Raw genomic sequence first — 21,171 nt, 5'->3', positions numbered from 1 at the left:
TGGGGACATCAGCAATGACTGTCCCACCTCGGCACATAGACCAGCATCACTGTGTCCTGCTCTGGGATCCCCTTCTTGCTCCCTGAGGACACAGTCAAGGTCCCTTCCCCCATCCTGGCCCAAAAGGTGGGGAACAGGCTGACCCCTTACCTGAACACGTCACGCCAGCGTCAATAGTGTGAACACAGTCATGTTCACCCCATCCTGCGTGTTTGCAGTCAGACAGGGCAGACTCGGTGCCATTACAGCCAACATCATCCATCCAAATGGGGCCAGATCCTGGCCCAAAGTGTGCGTACTGGTGAGCTTCAACAGCAGACCCACAGTCCAGCTGCTTACAAACCACTGCGGCATCGTCCATGTCCCAGTAGTTACCACACACAGTGCCCCACTGGCCCTCTTGTTTCACCTCCACTCTCCCAGCACAGCGCCTGCCACCATCCGCCAGCCTCACCTCCACAGCACCTTCAAACACTGACAAAGGACAGTCGGAACAGTGCCGAGCCCCAGCCCTGGGGGTCTGGGGGAACCCCTGCCCGGGTGGAGTCAGAGGTACTGGGGTGGGAGCCCACTCCCCTCCAGGCTGTCCCCGGGGCAGTGCAGGGCTCCCTTCTATCCCCACGGGCTGTGCAAGGCTGGGGGTGTGCAGTTGTGGCCCTGCTGGGTCATTTGTGGCCCCACAGCCTTTGGCACCTCCTTCTACCCCAACGGCCAGCTGCCACCTGCCCCTGGCCCATGCCCACCTAGGGCACCTGCTCCTCCCCACCCAGCACCCTGAGAAGAGACCTGCCCCCACAGGGCTCCCCCGAGCATACACTGCTGCTTCTCCCTAGGGCCCCCAGCTCCCCTGGACCACAGCCTGCCCCGGGCTCCTCCCAGCTTATCCTCTGCCTTCAGGTCTTGCTGTGTCCCCTGCAGAACGACACGATGATCCCAGTGAGCCCTCCCAACGCATGCCTTCTCCTTGTCCTTGGGCATCTGCCCAGCCCAGCCCTCCCCTTGTCTAGGATCCCCCAGGAAGGTCACCTCTCTGCCAGCCTGTGGGAACAGACACCTGACTTCCCTTGTCCCCACACCCACAACCTGCCTCCCCTCAGGCTGCAGCTCACGCCAGTGTTCAACACACTTCCCTGAGTCCTTACGTGTGCAGGTGACAACAGCGCTGTTCGCGTGGGTGCAGGGCTGCTCCCTGGGGGACCCCCTGGGGCAGGAGATGAGGAGGGATTCATTCCCCACACACTGCAGCTCTCCATCCCACGTGGCACTGATCCCTTCTCCAAAGTGAGCTGCCTCAGCGACAGGCAGGGCTCTGCCGCACTGCAACTCCCTGCAGACCACGTCAGCAGCTTTGGCACCAAAGTGTGAAGCACAGACAGTTTTCCACTGGTTCCCGTCATGGATCTCCACACGTCCTGAGCAGCGGCTCTTCCCTTCCACCAGCCGGAAAAATCCTGGGAAAAAACCAAAACACCTGGCAGTTCCCAGAGCCCTCTGGCAGTTAAATGCCCACATCCTGCATCACCTCCAAGCAAGCTGTGACCAAACTGCCCATTGCACATCCCAGAGGAAGCTGTTGGGGGAGTGTTGGTGACACAAACACATCCAGGCCCCCCTGCACCCCTTCTCTACACCATCACAGCACTCGAGGGTATGTGTCTGTTGCAGACTCACAGCCACAGGTACTGCTCAGACAAACTGCTCCCACACAAGGTCCCCTGTGCTGCCTGGCATGGTTCCCCCAGCACCGCAGTGGTGGGAGAAGTTGGGGTCCAGGAGAAGTGGCCCAGATGATACTGACTGCTGCAGCCTGCTCAGCCCCTGCAGAACTTTGGGCCAGGCAGGACCATCACCCTGAGGCAGCCAGTAGTGCACCCTAATCCCAGGGGTGTTCCTGGAGGATTGGGAGGTTCCTTTTAGGTGGGAGATGTCACAGAGCACAGAAATGGTGCAGGTATTGTCATGGCTCATGCCTCTCCAGACCCCTCCGATACCTGTTTGGAGGGGATGTCCTCAGCCAGGGACACAGTGCTCTGCCCAGAGATGCACAGGTCCCAAGCCAATGGCCGGACAAAGGGCTGGAGACTCGCATGCCCCCCTGGCCTCACACTGACTCAGAGGGTAACAGCAGGCACTGATGAGAGTCAGGAAGTGCTGCCATTGTCCCGTGTCCTGAGGCAGTGTGGGGATCGATAGGCAGGCAGGAGAGGTTGGGCAGGTGGTCAGTGCTAGCTTCATGGAGCCATGCCCCTACAGGGCTCTCAAAGTCCTAGGGATTTGCCAGTGCCAGCCTGTGCATGCGGTGATGTGGAAGGAAGCAGCCAGAATCAAGCAGCTGCAAAGTTCCTAAGCCTTGCAGTGCTGGACCACAGAGCCGAGCCCTGGGGACAGGCAGTGAAGAGCTGTGTGCCACCCTGCTTCTCTCCTCAGGGCCCAGCACTCATGCTTTCTGAAAAGCCCTTTTCATTCAGTTGAGGTCCTCATGCCTGTGAAGAGGAATGACCCAGGAGGACCAGTCATCTGATGCTGTTCCACCAAGGTGTGGAGTGCCAAGCGAGTACCCCCTGTTTTCTCCAGCACAGGGACCCTCAGCATTGTTGGCTGGGAACTGGCAGAATGGGTGGAGACTGGTGACAGTTGGGGGCAGGGACAGAGGATTCATCTGCAGCCCAAGATACTGACTGAGGGGGACTGAGGCACTGTGGCAAGGTTAGTTCACCCTGGGGTAGGCTCCCACTGGGCTTTCCCTGGGGGCCGGCAACATCAGCAATGACAGTCTCAGCCTCACAGTGCGCTTGGCCACACTGGGCCCTGCTCCGGCATCTGCTTGTTGCTCCCTGAGGGCACAGCCAGGTCCCTTCCCCCGTCCCAACCCCAAAGCTATGCAACACGCTGACCCTTTACCTGAACACATCACTCCAGCATCCGCACCATGACCACAGTTATGTTCACCCCATCCTGCGTGTTTGCAGTCAGACAGGGCAGACTCGGTGCCATTACAGCCAACATCATCCATCCAAATGGGGCCAGATCCTGGCCCAAAGTGTCCGTACTGGTGAGCTTCAACAGCAGACCCACAGTCCAGCTGCTTACAAACCACTGCTGCGTCGTCCATGCTCCAGTAGTCACCACACACAGTCCCCCACTGGCCCCTGTGTTTCACCTCCACTCTCCCAGCACAGTGACTGCTGCCATTCGCCAGCCTCACCTCCGCAGCACCTTTGAACACCAACATGGGGTGGGTCAGGAGAGTGCCAAGCCCCAGCACTGCAGGTCTGGGGGAAACCCCTTCCTGGGTCGAGTCAGAGGTACTGGGGTGGGAGCCCACTCCCCTCCAGGCTGTCCCCAGTGCAGTGTGGAGGTCCCTTCTATCCCCACGGCCTGCGCAAGGCTGGGGGTGTCCAGTTCTAGCTCTGCTGGGTCCCCTACTATCCCACTGCACAAGGCACCTCTTCCCACACCAATGGCTACCTGCCCCCACCCATACCCACCTGCACCCTGCCCAGCCCTGCACTGGGCACCCGCTCCTCCCCAGCCCAGCACCCCCTCAACAGCCCTGTGTACCTAGGCCTGCAGCTTCCCATGCAAACCACCTGCCCCACCACCATCCAAACCCACCCCATGGCTTTTTGAGTTCCCAGGGAGCACTGAGACAAATCTGAGGATCCCCCAACCCATCTCCTCTCCTCATCCCTGGTGTCAGTCCAGTCCCTGCACTGGGCCAGGCCCTCCACAAAGGATGTGTCTCTACTGTAGATGTCCCGCTCCCCTTCTCTGTGGGGTACACACTGCCCTCATAGGGTCAGGGCTCCCCTGGAACAAGGGGGCAGTGAGCAGCACACAAACCCTCGAGGCTACCCCAGAGGTTGGCAGTGCTCTGGGGATCTCTGGGGGCTGCCATCACCAGCTAGGCCACCACTGGCTCCAGAGGCACAGTGCTGGGCAACAGGGGGTACCCCACGAGAGGGTGTCTGTGAATGCAGCCAGCCACAGGCTGCCCTAAACACTGGAGCCCTGGAAAAGGAGATACTCTCTCCCACCCGCATGGGCACAGGGAAAGGCACAGGCTCCATGGACTTGAGCCCCTTCTGCCCCTCGTCTCAGTAGCACCTGCAAAGAAACCCCATTCCCAGGCGGATCCTGATGACCACCCTGGTAGCCCCTGGCCCTGGGCTGTGGGACAAGGCAGTCAGCACTTACCCCTGCACAGCTGTACCCAGAGCAGCAGCCACAGCATCTGAGGGGACAGGACTCCCTCTCGGCCCATCCTGAGCCTCCTGCCCTGCCAGCACATCCCTGCTGCGCCACACTCCCTGCCACAGCTCCTGTGGACTCATGGGGACAATGATGACGAGAGGGCAATATATCTCTGCAGATGCCAGCCCAGCTACAGGAGGAGCCAATCAAAGCGGCAGCACCTTTTTAGACATTATCGGGAGCTATCTCCCCTCCGACACAGCCCAGCCCTCCAATGAACTGCTCCAGCGCCATTCGTGACCATATATGAGGGATGGCTCCACTGCAGGTGTCACGTCACTGTGGTGGTGGTGCGTCACAGGACAGGGCTGGCTGTAGTGGGGGAAAACGGGTTTTTCACGCCTTGAACCCTGCTGTGTGGACCAGGAGCACTGAGCATCTCCTATACCGGGCACATCCAACATCCCAAGGTGCGAGTGTCCAGCCATCCCTGTGCCATGGGAACCACAGGGCTGGGACTGCACCAGGAGCTGTGTCAGGAAGGGAAGGAAACAGCCCCTGCCCCTGCTTCAGATCCTGCTGTGCTAGGAGCAGCAGCTGGGAAAGGGCCCTAGCTCAGGCCAGAGCCCCATCCCAGGAGTGCTAGCTTGCCTGTTCCTCTCTGGAGAGCCCCATGGAAGGTCCCTTCAAATGAGCTGGAGCTGGGACATGTCCCTGCCCTGGCAGCCGACACACAGCCCAGAGGCTCAGATGTATCCCTGCCTCTTGACATGTCACCGAGGGGCCGTTATTCCCCGCGGGTGGCTCGGGAGCTGCAGCCTGCAGGTGCACAAACCACAGCCCACGTGGCCTCGCAGCGCTCCCCGTGCTCCCCCCACAGCGCCCGGGCAGGAAGCCTGTGGTTTCCTTCTGGCACCGTGCCCAGGCACATCCCTGCGGTGCCCCTGAGCCACCCCCACCCCGACTGCTCCAGCCAGGGCTGCAGGGGCTGCTCCTTCGGCCTCGCAGACACAGCGCACGGCAGATCCCGTTCCCTGTCTTGCCCTTCTGATGGGGCACACGGCTGCTCTGCACCGAGTCCCACAGACTGGGGTGTCATCTGTGACGTTACCTCACACCCTCCTACGGCCACTGCTGTGTGCTCATGGGTTATACTGACGGTGACCTCACACCCCTCCTACTGCAACCGCTGTGTGCTCATGAGTTGTTACACTGTCACACGTGTGTGTGCAGTGTATGGACTGCTGCTGCTAACGATGGTTCTTCCAAAAACCCATGTTTGGTTGTGGTCTAAATATTGACTTGGTGACATCAGAAGCACCTACACAAGCTATGTGCCAGCTTCTGCCCTATCAGCTACTCAGGCACCAGCGACATCACAAGCTCATACACAGCTATGTGCATGCTCCTGGCCTATCTGCTACTCAGCCACAGGTGATGCCATAGCATCTACAGCTGATATTGGCCTGCTCCTGGCCTATCCTTTATTCAGACACCAATCACCTCAAAACCACCTGCATAAACTGTGGGCCTGCTCCTGCCCTATCAGTTACTCAGGCAGCAGTGACATTAGAAGCACCTACACATGCCATGGGCCTACTCCAGGCCTGTGAGCTACTCAGGCATGAGTGACCTCAGAAGCACAGACACAAGCCATGGGCCTGCTCCTGCCTATCAGCTTCTCAAGCACCAGTGACCTCAAAACCTACACATACCTGTTGTGGATTAACCCCGGCCAGCAGCTACCTCCCACACAGTCGCTCACTCACTATTTCACTAAATAGAAAGTTAATTCTATCCCAGCGAAAACCAGTAGAATGCCAGATGCCTGCTCCTGCCCTATCAGCTTCTCAGGCACTAGTGACCTCACAGGAACCTATACACCCATTTGCCATGTCCTTGCTGTTGAGGTACTCTGCCTCCGGTGACCTCACAAGCACCTGTAAGGGCCATGCTCCTGATCAAGGCCTATCAGCTATTCAGCCAAGAGTGACATCACAAGTACATACCCAAGCCATGTGTCTCCCTCCTCCCTATCAGCTACTCAGGCACCAGTGACCTGACCACCACATATCCACCTACTTGCTATCTGCTTGCCTACGAGATATCATGGCACAAGTGACCTCACAAGCTCCAACACAAGCCATGTGCATGCTCTTGGCCTATCAGCTACTCAGGCATCAGCAATCTCACAACACTTCCACAGGCCATGTGCCAGCTCCCAGCCTATGATCTCCTCAGGCACCAGTGACCTCACAAGCACATACCAACCTATTTGCTCTGTGCTCGTGTGGTGGGGCGACCCCATGTGGCAGCCCCCACCCAGTCACTTGCTCACTCCCCACCAGCGGGATGGGGGAGGGAACTGGAAGGGCAAAAGCCAGGAAAAAAGTCTCATGGGTCAAGATAAAGACAGTTTAATAAGTGGAGAATAATCACTCACAGCAGGAGATTGATGCCAAGCCAGTCTCTGAGCAAAGAACACACACCCCCTCCCCAGTTTTACTGCTGACCATGACGTCATACGGTGTGGAATATCCCTTTGGTCTGCTGGGGTCAGCTGTCCTGGCTTTGTCCCCTCCCAGCCTTCTCGCTGTGGGGGCAGAGTGAGAAAGAGAGAAGGTCTTGATGCTGTGCAAGCACTGCTCAGCAATAGCTCCAATGTCAGTGTGTTTTCAACACTGTTTTGGCCACCAAGGCAAAGCACAGCACCATAGGGGCTGCTAACAAGAAAATTAACTCCGTCCCAGCCACACCCAGTACAATCTCCACCCCTTCTTCCACACCAGTTGCATCCTGCTCAGGTCCTACAGTATTCAATAGAAATGTACATTACATCCACCACTCCCACCCCCTTCCCCATCCTTTCACATGACATACACACAGCACACTGGCTTTGGCTGGTGTGGCTCAGGTGGACCTGGACAGGTGCCAGCACACTCCTGACTTCTCCCCTCACTCACTCAGTCAGAGCTTTTTGAAACATTCCATCAGGTTATCAACCTAAAGACAAGGAAATCTAAATAGCACCAATCTGCACCACACAGTGGTCTTGCAGGTAGCTGTGAGACCCCCACACCCATGGGGAAAGGGAGTTCCCCACTACCACCCTACCTCTCTGTTTGGCACCTCAAAATCCACTTTGCGGTTCATGGGCTCACTGGCTGTTTCTTCTGGTTCACGTGGTCTTTTCTGAGATCCTCTTAGGGTCTTTGCTATATTGTCCCCATGCGCATATTCTTCTGAAGCTGGCATTTTGTCCTGGTTTTCCATGTTGGCAGACAGCGTTGCCTGTGTCTTGCAGCACCGAGAAAAGCTCAGAGGCTGCCCCAGTAACCCTGCGTGGCCATCCTGCTGAGCTGGTCTGGGATGTTGGGGCCTCCTAGGCCACTTCCCAGGATTGGGCTCTTCTTTCCAACCCAGACAAGTTCCCCCCAACCCAGACATGTCTGGGCTTCTTCTGCAGCCCGGCAAAGTGGGGGACCTCGACCCACACTTGTACTTTTCTTTCTATTCACATTTAAACTCTAATTCTTCATTCATTAGCTCTTATTAAAGAAGGTTTCATCCATTTCATACCTATATGATAATGGCTATGTATATTTAATTTCTCTGGCTTTATAACTGTTTATATATATAAAAATACATAGATATACGTTTATATAGATATATAAACGTATACACATACATACATGTATAGAAAGGTATATATATTTCAAATATTGTATCTATTAATAAATAAATAAAAATATATTTCTATCTATTTGGACACTCATATATATATTTTTTAAAAATATATATCTTGTAATACAAATATATATTTTTATATCTGAGCACTTCCTTGTCCAAAGCAGGCAGGCAGCCAGTCACAGGGCTGCATGAGAACATGGGGGTATGATGGTGTCAAAAAATGGCTGCCACCCAACCACAATGCAGCATGAAAACATGTGGGGAATGAGGCTGCGAAAAGTGGTGGCCTCCCTGTACGTAATGACAGGGGGCTTCCTTTGCTGATGTGCTTCTGGGTGCACGGGGAGGGGAGGCTCCTTTTGCCAGCCAATCATAGCACTTCCTGAGAACACGTGGGTTTGATGCTGGCAAGCAGTGGCTGTCAGCCAAGCACAGAGCAGTATGATGTTTAAGAACATGGCAGCTCACTCCCATAAAATAGCAGCCCCCATTCATAAAATGGCAGCCCCCCAAATGGCAGCCAAACCAAAATGGCAGCCCCTGGGTATGGAGGGGAAGGGCCTTCTGGGTCAGAGGTACTTCCGGGTAAAGCAGAAGGGGGGCCGCTCCTTCCAGGCAATCCCCACAAAGCACATGACCAGTAGAGGGGAGTGACTTCCGGGGCAAATGGCCCCTCAGGCAGCTGGCAGCGGGTGGGCAGGGCATTGCTCACGTCTTACCTGCAGTACCGGTGGTGCCTGTGCTCCTGGCGTGTGCCAGGGCAATGAACCAAATAAGCACAAGGAAGGCACGTGGTGAGGTAAAAATGCTTCTTTTGTGCCGTGGTCAGATAACGGGTCCCTGTGGTGTCAGAGCTTCAGTGTTTGTGCCTGAGCTAAGAACTTTCCCAGCCTCCGTGCGCTTCAAGACAGCACAACCCTTCTCAAAAAACCCACTACGGGACCCTCCTGGGTCTCGTGTGAAAATCTGCACTACTGTGCTGAGGATCCCCTCGGAGCAGGGACGGCACAAAGCCTTTTCCATGTGCCTCCTCACCTGGCCATGGTCTCCCTGTTTCTCAGCACCTGAAGCCCCTCTCCATCTCCTGCCCATCCCTGAATCTTGTGCTGGCAGTGCTGTACTCGGTGGTGCCTCCAGCAGTGAACCCCCTCATCTACAGCATGAGGAACCAGGAGCTCAAGGATGCAGTTAGGAAAGGGCTTACATGAAAGGTTTTGCAATAGTGATAAACTCTCCATCCCTCTCCCAGGATACCCCATCCCAAATGGGTGCTTTGATGTATCATCGTTACTGTTACCAGTCTCATTAGCATTAGCTTTATCAGTATTGTTACTTGTGGTGATCATGTTCGCAGACAAATGTTTGGATTTGTCTCACTTGTCCAGAGGCATGAACCTGCTCTGTCTCACCTGGAGCCTGTGTAAGAGTGTGTCTAACACTGGGGTGGAGCTGACTCCCCCACAGGCTCCCTGTAATAAACTGGGATCTCCCCAGTGCACTGGGGAAATTAGCAGCAGTGCTCCCCATCCAGCTGGAGCTGCTTCCCACCCTGAGCAGCAAGGCCAGTGTGGAGTCACCCTGTGACCCCAGGCACCACAGCCAAATGGCTCTGCAGAGCAGCACTGCTAGCTCGGGGCCCTGCAGGGTTAATCGGGAGAGGGCCAGGAACAGCCAGGTAGATCAGCAGAGGGTTAGGGAGAGCTCAGAACAGAGATGACCTAGGCTGGAAATTGCCTCAGAGACAAAAATACCAGCGTTCACCTAATCCAAGACAATGCCCAGACTGTGGGTGCCCTAAAGCACGTTCATGGTGCAGAGGCAGAGGTCCTCACTGTCCTGGTGCTCCACCAGGCCTGGGCAGTGGATGAAGAAGGGCCGGTGCTCACAACTACCCATCTCTTAGTGCCATCGCCCCTCCTCAAGGGTGGCATCGAAAGGGAGGCTGGGACCCTGCATCAGGGCTTGCACTGAAGGAAGCATGACTCAGCAGCCCTGTGAGTTTGCTGCTGTCCCTCAGTCTCTGTGCCCAGCACATGTCCTTGAGACAGCCTCCTCCACCCCTTGCGCTGTCCCTTACCCCAAAGTCACCCCCAGTCCTAGTTCCCCCTAGCAGCCATTTCCAGCCCTGGCCATTCACCATGGTCCAGCTGAGGGCTGATCTTTGAAATGTGACCAGCCCCGTCCTCTTGCTGGGCTCAGTGTGTGCACTCGGGAAACACCCAGACGTGCATGGTCTCAGACATGCCCAGAGCCTGGCAGACCCCAGAGCAGGGCTGTCTGCAAAGCCTCACGTGGGCCATGGCCAAGGCAGGGAAGGGGTTGGGTGCTGGGGTGAGCAGTCAAAGCCAGACGGCCACAGGGGAACAGGGCACTGAGGTCTGTTGTGGGAAATGTGGCAGGAGGATGTTTCCCCACCCCTGAATGCACTCTTCTCTGCTCACCCCTTCTGCGTGCAACTCTGCCCTGTTGTCAGCCTACAGGCACCGCCATAGTTCCTTGGCGTCTCGACATGGCCTTCTCTGAGCCTCTGCAGGGACCCCCAGTGAGCATCTCTGCTTGCAGCTGGCCACCACATGCTGGCTGCAGTCACAGGGGATCCTGTTGAGGCCACATCTGGAGAGTAGGTTGTGATTGTCCTTGGTCAGAGTAGGGGTGAGGATCTGTCTGACAGTCAGGAAGGGAAGGAGAGGACAAGAGACAATGAGGACAAGAAGCAGGAAGGGAAATTTCAAATGAGGTTTAAGGGGGAAAAAAATCACCTTTATAGTTGATTAGTACTGGCTGCAGGGCCCAGAGATTTTCAAAACTCAAGTGGAGAAAGCACTGACCAATGCATTCTAGCTGACATGTTCTCCCTGCTCAGAGCAGATAAGTAGCACTAGACACCTCCATGGGTCCCTTCTGACCCTTCTTGGCGGTATGTCTGGAGATCGCCTAGTCGAGTCCCCACTGCTCAAGCAGGATCAGCTAGAGCGGGTTTCCCAGTAGAGGATCCAGCTGGGTTTTGAATATTTCCATGGATGGAGACTCCACAACCTCTCTGGGCAACCTGTTCCAGTGATCAACCACCCTCCCAGTAGAGAAGTGTTTTATTGTATTGAGATGGAGGTTATTGTGCTTCAGTTTCTGCCCATTGTCTGTCACTGTGCAGCAGGGAGAAGATTGTGGCTCCCTCTTCTTCATTCCCTCCCATCAGGTACTGATACACATTGATAAGATGTGTGATGAGCCTTCCCTTCTGCAGGCTAAAAAGTCCCAGCTCTCTCAGGCTCTCCTCCTGAAGGATGCTTGTGTGACTTTAGAATCTCTGTGGCCCTTTGCTGGACTCGCTGCAGTAAGGCCATGTCTCTCTTGTAGTGGGCAGCCCAGCACTGGACACAGCACTCCAGATGGGGCTTCCCCAGTGCTGACTAGAGGGGAAGGATCACCTCTCTCGACCTGCTGGCAAACCTCTCCTGAATGGAGCCCAGGGGGCTGTAGGCCTGCTTTGCCACACAGCCACACTGCTGGCTCATGGGCAGCTTGTTGCCCTCCAGGGCCCCCTGGTCCTTCTCTCAAAACCTGCTTTCCAGCCAGTCAGCCCCCAGCCTGTACTGGTCCATGGGGTTATTCCTGCCCAGGGGCAGGACTTTGTGTTTCCCTTGCTTGAACTTCATGAGGTTCCTCTCTGCCCAGTTCTCCAGCCTGCCCAGGTCCTTCAGAGCAGCAGTGGCAACCAGCTGGTGTGTCAGCCACTCCTCCTGTTGTGGTTTAACTCCAGTCGGCAACTAAGCACCACACAGCCGCTCACTCCCTCCCCCCCCGTTGGGATGGGGGAGAGAATTGGAAGAGTAAAAGTGAGAAAACTCGTGGGTTGAGATAAAGACAGTTTAACAGGTAAAGGAAAAGCTGTGCACGCAAGCAAAGCAAAACAAGGAATTCATTCACTACTTCCCACCTACAGACACACATTAAGAGCTGACACAATGAAGCTTCCATTCATGGGGACCTTGAGAAACTCTGGGATTTGGCCAACAGAAACCGCACCAGGTTTTACAAGGAGAAGTGGCCAGTCCTGCATCAGGGCAGAATAGCTCCGTGTATCAGGGCAAACTTGGAGGTGACTGGCTGAGGAGTGGCCCTGAGGAGAAGGCCATAGTTGCTCCAAGGGATGCTATAGGAGCCAGTAGAGCATATTGACCACAAATAAGGCCAGCTGCATACAGTCCTTAATTAGGAGGAGTGTGGCCACTCAGACGAGGGAGTTACCTCTCCCCTTGACTCATCAGTGGTGTGGCCACATCTGGAATAATGTGTCCTGGTGTGGGGCTCCATGTTGTGCAGGAGTGGAGAGGAACTGGAGAAGGTTGAGAGGACATCTGCCAAGATGGACTTAAGGGGCTGAATCACATGAGTTGTGAAATGGATTCCTGTGTAGAGGAAAGGGCATGAGAAAGGAAAAATTTGAGAGTCTGAGACTGGGCATGAAGAAAAATGAGATGTCACTTGAAGGGGAGTGCCATGGTGCAACAGGTCACCGAGGGCAGTAAGGGGGTGTGTCTGTGATGAGCCAATGGCTTTGTGTTTCAAAGGCATCAGTACAGGTAGGAACATGCAAGGGTGAGAGCAAGGTGGGGAAGTTAGGATAGTGTGTCGACAGCCTGCAGGGAAAGAGGAGCAGGCATGGGACAGTGTAGGACATCCTGTGGTGGAGATGGCTGACAGCGCTAGCTGTACAAGAACTGATTTTGACAGAGAGATAGGAAGCGATAGCTATAAACACAATGAAGGAGCTAATTAAGGAGTTAATCTGACTTGTGAAAGATGGGGCAAGTTTCTGATTTCCTGAAGCTCAAAGCAGCAACCAGATACTTGGGAAGTATGTGAACGAACAAAAAGCAAGGCAAGGAGGACATGTCTCCGCAGCACAAGACTCCTGGCCCAGGGGCTCTTCAGGCTCCTCCTGCTGCCCCTGCGACAGAACAGCCTGTCCCAAGCTGCTGCATGCAGAAAGAAGTTTCTCTTTGTAATTTCTTCCCCCCGTAAGCACAGAGTTGCTTCTTTCTTCTTCTCCAGGGAATTCCCCATCCCCAGAGAGCTTTTCCCCAGGGCAGGCGGGTGGTGTTGCCCGAAACCAACGAGGAGACAATCCCAGGCAGATCCCTGCTGATCATTCAGCACCTCCTGGGGCACTGGGCATGTACATGTGAAGGCTCAGCCCAGGCCCATTCCCAAACACATGGCCCCATGTCCTCGTCCCCTCAGCCCACGGAGAACTTGAGCACAGCAGTACAGCTTTGTAAGTGGAAGTTTCTGCAGCCTGTCCTTCACTTCAGCTTTGGAAGAAGAGCCCAACCTCCAGACACCGGCCCTGAGGAAACACCCTTTTATTGCAGAGATGTGAGACAGGAGGCCAGCTGTACCGTAGTGCCAGACACACGTACAAAGGCCTCTGGGTCAGACAGGCTGGGTTCATGCCCCTGGAGAAGTGGTGTGGATGCAGACATTCCTGGATAAACTTGGTTAGCACAGATAAAATGCCCAAAGCACAGGAGGTTCCTGAGGTACATTGGAAATCACTTGTGAAGAGACACGTGCAGCTTACTGCTGCTGACAGAAGAATAATTGAATCAGTTTCTTCAGGGTGTCTTTGAGCTCCTTGTTCCTCATGCTGTAGATGAGGGGGTTCACTGCTGGAGGTACCACCGAGTACAGCACTGCCAGCACCAGGTCCAGAGCTGGTGAAAAGATGGAGGGGGGCTTCAGGTAGGCAAACATGGCAGTGATCAAAACCAGGGAGACCACAGCCATGTGAGGAAGGCACATGGAAAAGGCTTTGTGCCGTCCGTGCTTAGACGGGATCCTCAGCACAGCCCTGAAGATCTGCACATAGGACAGCAGAATGAAAACAAAGCACCCTGAAGATAAAGAAAAACCAAAGAGAAGAAGCCCAGCTTTCCTGAGGTAGGAGTGTGAGCAGGAGAGCTTGAGGATCTGGGGGATTTCACAGAAGAACTGATTCAGTGCATTGCCTTGGCAGAGTGGTAGTGAAAATGTATTGACAGTGTGCAGCACAGCGTAGAGAAACCCACTGCCCCAGGCAGCTGCTGCCATGTGGACACAAGCCCTGCTGCCCAGGAGGGTCCCATAGTGCAGGGGTTTGCAGATGGCAACGTAGCGGTCATAGGCCATGACAGTGAGAAGACAATACTCCCCTACCATCAAGAAGAGAAAGAAAAAGACCTGTGCAGCACATCCCAAGTAGGAGATGGCCCTGGTGTCCCAGAGGGAATTGGCCATGGCTTTGGGGACAGTGGTGGAGATGGAGCCCAGGTCAAGGAGGGAGAGGTTGAGAAGGAAGAAGTACATGGGGGTGTAGAGGCGGTGGTCACAGGCTACGGCGGTGATGATGAGGCCATTGCCCAGGAGGGCAGCCAGGTAGATGCCCAGGAAGAGCCAGAAGTGCAAGAGCTGCAGCTCCCGTGTGTCTGCGAATGCCAGGAGGAGGAACTCGGTGATGGAGCTGCCATTGGACATCAGCTTTCTCTGAGCGTGGGGCACTGTCGAAGGAGGAAAAGACAGTGACAAGTTAGGGTAGACTTCTCTGAGCAAAAGCAAAGCCATTGCTCTTGGACTCCCCTTCATGGACCCACCCCCACCCCTCAGCTACACACCCACCCTTTTTGTTTTCTAGGAGACCTTCAGCTCTGTGGCTCGAGCTCTGGTTAGTGCTGACTGAGTGTGCCGTGGGGAGCAGGGCCTTTGCCCAGTGGCTGCCGAGGAGTCAGCCCTGCTGTGCAGCAGTGGGTTCATGGGAACAGTGGGGGCAGGGGCCAGTCCTGGTGTTTGAATTTTTCCAGGTTAAACTGCTCCTAACACAAAAGAGCTTGTCAGTATCTGCACTCCCAGTGCTAAGGAATGGGTATGACAGCAGGCAGTTTGAGAGGTTATTTTTAAAGCATTGCTCCATCTCACCTGTGGACTGTTCTTGGAAGTCAGAAACCCTCAGCATTTCTGCCACACTCAGGGAGAACGGAGTGAGCCCTGCGAGGCAAGAGGATTGCCTGTGGCTTCGTGCAGAGTGAGAGGAGCTGGTCTGTCTCTGCGTTTTGTTCCCAGCTGCCCTGTGCTTATTCCTTCATGACATGGAGTAGGATCTCACTCCCATGTTACCCTGAAAAAAATCAGACACTGCTGAGAGCAGAAAGATCCACTGCAGACAAGCAGATGTCTTACCCTTTCTCAAGATCACAGCACCCCACTTCTAGCCCAGGACAGACATTTATGCTCATTTCACCAACACAACAGCATTTCCTCCATTGTAGCATCCCTGCGCTTCTCCGTGAGGCTTTCAGATAACCCACAGATGCTATGAGAAAGATTTGCATTCTAGAGGGCAGCTCACAGCTTGGAAGGACACCCAAGAAGACAGCCAAATGTCCTAAGCGTGGCATCTGATTAAGTCAGCTCATTCCCTAGCTCCACTGACTGCACTGCCCACAGCCCCCCCAGGTCAGAGGAAAGCTGGGACCCTTCTTCCCGTGGACACACCCACAAGATCAGTGACTCTGCAGCTGAAACTCCCATTTCCAGAGAGCCTGACAGCAATGCCAAGAGCAGCCAAGAGAGGCAAGGAGAGAGACAGACTGGCGCTCGGGAAAGATTTTCCCTTTATGCAACTCTGCACAATACCTCCCAGACGGTGATAACGCAGGACAGTATCCCTCAGCCTCATTGGTGGTCAGTGGGAAATGGGCATGTGGCAGCAGAGATGCCTGTCACCTCTTCTGCGGGTCAAGTGGACAAGGAGGAGACTCCCGCCCTAGACCCCACAGCAAGGAGGGCCGAGAGCTGTGCTGGGTGACGGACGAGAGATGAGGGGGGTTGCTCAAGGAAGGCATCTGCACTGCAGGGGGTGGCCAGGAGGTGCCCAGACCTTCCCGGCAACAGGGTTTCCCTTAGCAGTTCCCTCTCTCCCTGCTCGTGTCTCTGCTGCCTGGAGGTGTCCCTGCCGGGAGCTGTTTCCTGGGCTCCATGTCACCTGCCTGTCAGTGCTCACAGACCTCGCTCCAGCCCCTGTGCTCCCATCTCTTCCCTGCAGCCTCTCCCTGAGTGCAGGGACTAAAGAGTAGCTGAAAAAACCCTGATGAACCTTGAAAGGTGATGCTGGTGTTATCTGTAGCCTCCAGAGCTGGAAAGGGAAAACACAGATTCAGGAAAGCTCCTTATCTTTACAGTAACGCCTGCTTTTACCTTCCAGTCAAAAAGTCCCCCCAGAAATGTCCCGCTGCCCACTCAGCCAGCCAAGAGGAGAAAAGTCAAAGGGCACAGCTTCTCCCTGCAGTGCTGTGCGGATCTCCTGGGCAGGCTGAGTGCAGACCCTGGCAGGCAGCAGAGTCCCTGCCCCAGCACACAGCCCCTGGGGCGAAGGGACCCTGCTCTGAAGAACAGCCCTGGGTACCCATGGCTGCACACCTGGCTTCACAGTCCTGCAGCTGTCCCTGAGAGAAGGCAGCGGTCATACCCTGTCCTCTGACAGTGCAGCAGGGAAGCCCTGCTCTGCAGCACGTCCTCCTCTTCTCCACTAGAGACGCTGTCAGAATCCTCCTGAAAGATCCCACAGGCTGTGCGATGTGCCAGCTTTAAGAGATCCCTCCAGGAACTGCAGCTGATTTGCCCTGCAGCCAGAAACATACCGTGTTAAGGACTGTGAAGATTTCTCTCCCCGTGAGCTCTCAGCATCCTCCCACCACAGATTGCCTCTAACCTCTCTCTGCCTTGCTCCTCTCCCCTCGGTGCCTGCAGGCAGTGCCCTCAGCCCTGCTGCGCTTTGCAGAGGAGCTACTCCGGGGCAGAGCTGTCTCTCTGCAGTGCTGCCCACTTGCCGTGAGCTCCCTCTGTCCCAGGAGCCCGGCCCAGCTCAGCAGCAGAGGACCAGCCCAAGGCAGCACTTTCTCTGCCCCCTCTGGGCTCCCTCAAGGTGTCCCTGGAGCTCCAGGGGAACCTGCTGTGAAACAGGCTGAAGCAATCTCTGATGTTCCCTCCCTCAGCTGGGGAGAGACACTTCTTTCCAGCAGTGGCATTTCTCCTATTCGGAAAAGAGTTGGGCATGAGAGTCACCTTTCTGTGTCCCAGCATTAGCAGCATACGCAGACAGTGGCAGGGAGGAATCTCCTTTACCCCTAGTAAGAGAAAGGATTCCACTAAGTCAAGCGAGGCATCCCATCCTGGGTCTGTAGTTGTGGGGCTGGAAGGGGACTCAGCTCTCTCCCATGCCTGCCACAAACCCTCAGGAGCTGGGATTCCTCTTGCCTCAGTTCAGGTGTGCCTTTCTGTGATTTTAGAAAATAGGCATCTGCATGTGAGCTCCTTGTCTCAGCTCCCATGCAAATTAATGGAGATGGAGGCCAGGAGTGAGCTTCTCAGATGCATACACCTGGTGACAGTGGAAGTATCAGAGGTGGTCCAAGATAAGTGCAGGCAAGTGGAAACTCTAACAACGGAGCAGTTCATAGAGAAAGAACAGCGTCTGGGGGCATCACCTTGAAGGCTGGTGGGGAATTCCTCTGGCCAACAGCAGATGCCCACCTTGAGGAAAACTGCACTTTTCCCTACTCATGATGTTCAGGACAGCCTGTTGAGGGAGGCAGCTGGTCAAATGGATTCATGTGCCCTAGGGATAGCTCAGTCCTTTTTTAAAATGTTATTTCTCCATCAGCTGTATATACTCGATTGCCGTCGACTGTAACTGCAGTTGTCTCACGGACATCCCGACATTGCCTAACTAAATCCAGGGCAGCTACTCACTGGCCAAACACAGGCCTGTAGTGCTACAGAAGATGCCAGGGCTGTAGAGCACAACTGCGTGTGGCTGGTCAGGACAGCACAGGAGCTACAGGAAAGGCATCCCTGTCCAGAGAGGGTGGGTGACTGACACCCCAGATGGCATCTCAGACAGATTCAGTTTCTTTTGGCCAGCCACTCTCTCGCCACTGGAGTGAGGCAAGGTCTGACCCACCTCCATCCAGTAGATGCAGGGCAGTTCATGAACAGGAAGGACATCACGTCGGGATCTCCACTCGTTTGCCTACTCCTAAACTCTGCTGGTTCTTCTTTCAACAGTCCTTTACTCACCCTCTTGATGATACCCTCAAGGAACAGTCCAAGGATTGTCACAGTGTTCCTGGATCACAGGATGTCCACACTCAAGGACATTTTCAGCAGCAACTGTCCTTCCTTGAGATCAGCTTGGCATCCACCACAGGCCCTCAGGGGCTGCAGAGACCCCACGGACGGCAAAGCCCTCTCCTGCCAGGGTGCACATCCCCGGCCAGTTTCTCTCTGGCCTTGGGGAGAGCAGCGTTTCCTCTTTCTGTGCCTTTACTTTGCCATCTGCCATCCACTCCAGCGTGGCTCTGGTCTCAAGCAGAGCATTTGCACCTCCTGGGTCTTGGGCACTTGGTACTGTGTTGGCCTGTGACAAGCCTGAGCATGTTCCCAGTTCCCTAGCTGAGGTGATGCAGCCCAAAGGTGCACCAATGCCCTCAGCCTGGGGTACAGGCAGGAGGAGCTGGAGTCCCACGTGCCATCACAGAGTTTTGCCATCAATGGAATCGATGGGGAGGAGTGGTGGGACAGCTCACACTGCTAGTGGTGCTGCAATGGTGCATACAGGCTTCTGAGGAGAGACGGGCTGGAATGATCAGGAGGGGAATGTCCTCTGTGTGCAGGAGCTTCTCGTGTGTATGGAGCTTCTCTATGGGATGTGGAATAGGTTGGGTGAGCCCTTGTGGGTGAGGGTCAGAGAAGAGACCTGCTGGTGTGATATCATGGTGGGAGACAAAGCAACTGCAATCAGGGTAAGGAATTGGAGAAAGCCTCATGCAAGCAACTCAAGGAAGTCTCCAGATCAATGACGTCAGGTCTCATTAGGGCCTTGAGAGACCCTGACACTCACTGGAAGGGAAGCAGAGCAGGATGCCTACTGTCCAGCAGGTGTCTGGGGTCTCTTGGTAAAACCTCTTTGCACCGATGCCAGGTGGGCAACCAAAGGTGATGCTCACCTCCATCTGATCTTTGCAAAAGAGGGAGTGCTGATCAGGGATGTGAAAACGAGTGTGAGCCTTGGCTGTAGTGACCATGAAATAGCGGGAGAAAATGGGCCAGGATGGCTGCCCTCATAATGGGGGCTTTAAACAAAGAATGATGGGGAGGGAGAGAGTAACCAGCAGCCCAGTGAGGGAGTGACAGGCAACATCGTTGTGGTGGGTTGACCCTGGCCGGATGCCAGGTGCCCACCAAAGCCACTCTATCACTCCCCCTCCTCAACTGGACAGGGGGAGAAAATAAAACAAAAGGCTCATGGGTTGAGATAAGGACAGGGAGATCACTCAGCAATTACTGTCACAGGCAAAACAGACTCAACTTGGGGAAAAATTAGTTTAATTTATTACTAGTCAAATCAGAGCAAGATAATGAGAAATAAAACCAAATCTTAAAACACCTTCCCCCCACCCCTCCCTTCTTCCCAGCCTTAACTTTACTCCTGATTTTCTCTACCTCCTCCCCGCCCCGAACGGCGCAAGGGGATGGGGAATGGGGGTTTGGGTCAGTTCATCACACATTGTTTCTGTCGCTCCTTCCTCCTCAGAGGGACGACTCCTCACACTCTTCCCCTGCTCCAGCGTGGGTCCCTCCCACGGGAGACAGTCCTTCACGAATTTCTCCAACATGAGTCCTTCCCACGGGCTACAGTTCTTCACGAACTGCTCCAGCGTGGGTCCCATCCACAGGGTGCAGTCCTTCAGGAACAGACTGCTCCAGCGTGGGTCCCCCGCGGGGTCACAAGTCCTGCCAGCAAACCTGCTTCAGCGTGGGCTCCTCTCTCCACGGGGCCACGGGGCCACGGGGCCACAGGTCCTGCCAGGAGCCTGCTCCAGCGCGGGCTTCCCACGGGGTCCCAGCCTCCTTCGGGCATCCCCCTGCTCCGGCATGGGGTCCTCCACGGGCTGCAGGTAGATATCTGCTCCACCGTGGACCTCCATGGGCTGCAGGGGGACAGCCTGCCTCACCATGGTCTTCACCACAGGCTGCAGGGGAATCTCTGCTCCGGCACCTGGAGCACCTCCTCCCCCTCCTTCTTCACTGACTTTGGTGTCTGCAGAGCTGTTCCTCTCACATCTTCTCACTCCTCTCTCTGGCTGCAACTGCTACTCCCCTGTAACTTCTTTTCCCTTTCTTAAATATGTTATCCCAGAGGCGCTACCCCTGTTGCTGATTGGCTCGGCCTTGGCCAGCGGCGGGTCCGTCGTGGAACCCACTGGCATTACCTTTATCGGACATAGGGAAGCTTCTAGCAGCTTCTCACAGAAGCCACCCCTGTAGCCCCCCCCGCTACCAAAACCTTGCCACGCAAACCCAATACAGGCACCTTCACTCCCTTGTACGTGAGCCAGGAGCTTACCAGCTCACAAGTTCACCACCAGGCGTGAGGCCTGTTGCTCCTTAGTCAATACGGCTAGGGGTCAAGTGTACCCATCACATGCCCCATGAGCTGACCTTGCTCTCTTTTGCAAGCAAGAAGAAGATAGGAGGACTCAGTTTGCACTATCTAAGCCAGCCACTGGGAAAGAAAGAAGTAATTACATTGGGGGAGGGGAGTTGGAGGGGGGTCGGATTAGGAGAAGGAAAGAAGGGGCAAGTAATGATTTCGGTGTTAAAAAATTGGGAAGCTGAGACCCAGCTTGTGTACCTTTCTTCTGAAGAAGGATCTACGGTTTTTTTCAGAGGGGCTGACCCTATCAGACTAGCTTTCACAGTTCCCCTCTGCTAGAAAGCCCAGAGAACATGAGGGATGGGATTCATCTACTCGGGTTTAGACATGTCCTGTGGAAGGGCTTTATTCAGCTGCCCACTTCTCACTGCCAATATGGAGATGCCCTGAGGAATCCCAGACATGCAGGAATCCCACCGTTCAGCTTGGCTGGGTAATGGAAGAGAGAACAGCGTGTTCAGAGTAAGTTTTCTCCCGCTTTTGGGCAGGTGTGGCATTTCAACAGCTCCCACTTACAGGATCACAATTGTGTTGACGCTAAAGAAGGAAGAAAGCCAGGGAACGTTTTTACACTTTTCAACACCAGTCCTGTATTTCTTTAAGACACAGATTCCCTTCTCCCCCTTCTCATTCCACAAACAGTCCCAAGATTCTGCACTTCTAAAGATACAGCTGGTACACAAAATATGCGCTTACGAGTGGTCCACACTTGATCAAAAGACATCCACAACCTGTTTATTCCTGGTGGATCTCAA

The 21,171-nt window shown here is 54.9% G+C and overlaps 1 protein-coding gene across 1 annotated transcript; it reads right to left on the bottom strand.

Annotated features, from left to right (window-relative positions):
* Positions 1-13,497: 13,497 nt before the first annotated feature.
* On the bottom strand, positions 13,498-14,875 carry LOC127025974 (olfactory receptor 14C36-like; the record flags this gene model as incomplete). The annotated part of the gene is made up of 2 exons (XM_050911111.1): positions 14,839-14,875; positions 13,498-14,423 (listed from the first exon to the last, which is right to left on the bottom strand). Coding segments are annotated over exons 1-2 (963 nt in total), but the record flags the coding sequence as incomplete, so codon positions are not given.
* Positions 14,876-21,171: the final 6,296 nt, after the last annotated feature.

Source organism: Gymnogyps californianus, chromosome 26 (assembly GCF_018139145.2).
Source record: "Gymnogyps californianus isolate 813 chromosome 26, ASM1813914v2, whole genome shotgun sequence".
Taxonomy (NCBI): domain Eukaryota; kingdom Metazoa; phylum Chordata; class Aves; order Accipitriformes; family Cathartidae; genus Gymnogyps; species Gymnogyps californianus.
Note: the sequence above shows the minus strand (reverse complement) of the source record. Positions and strands in the feature narration are given on the sequence as shown.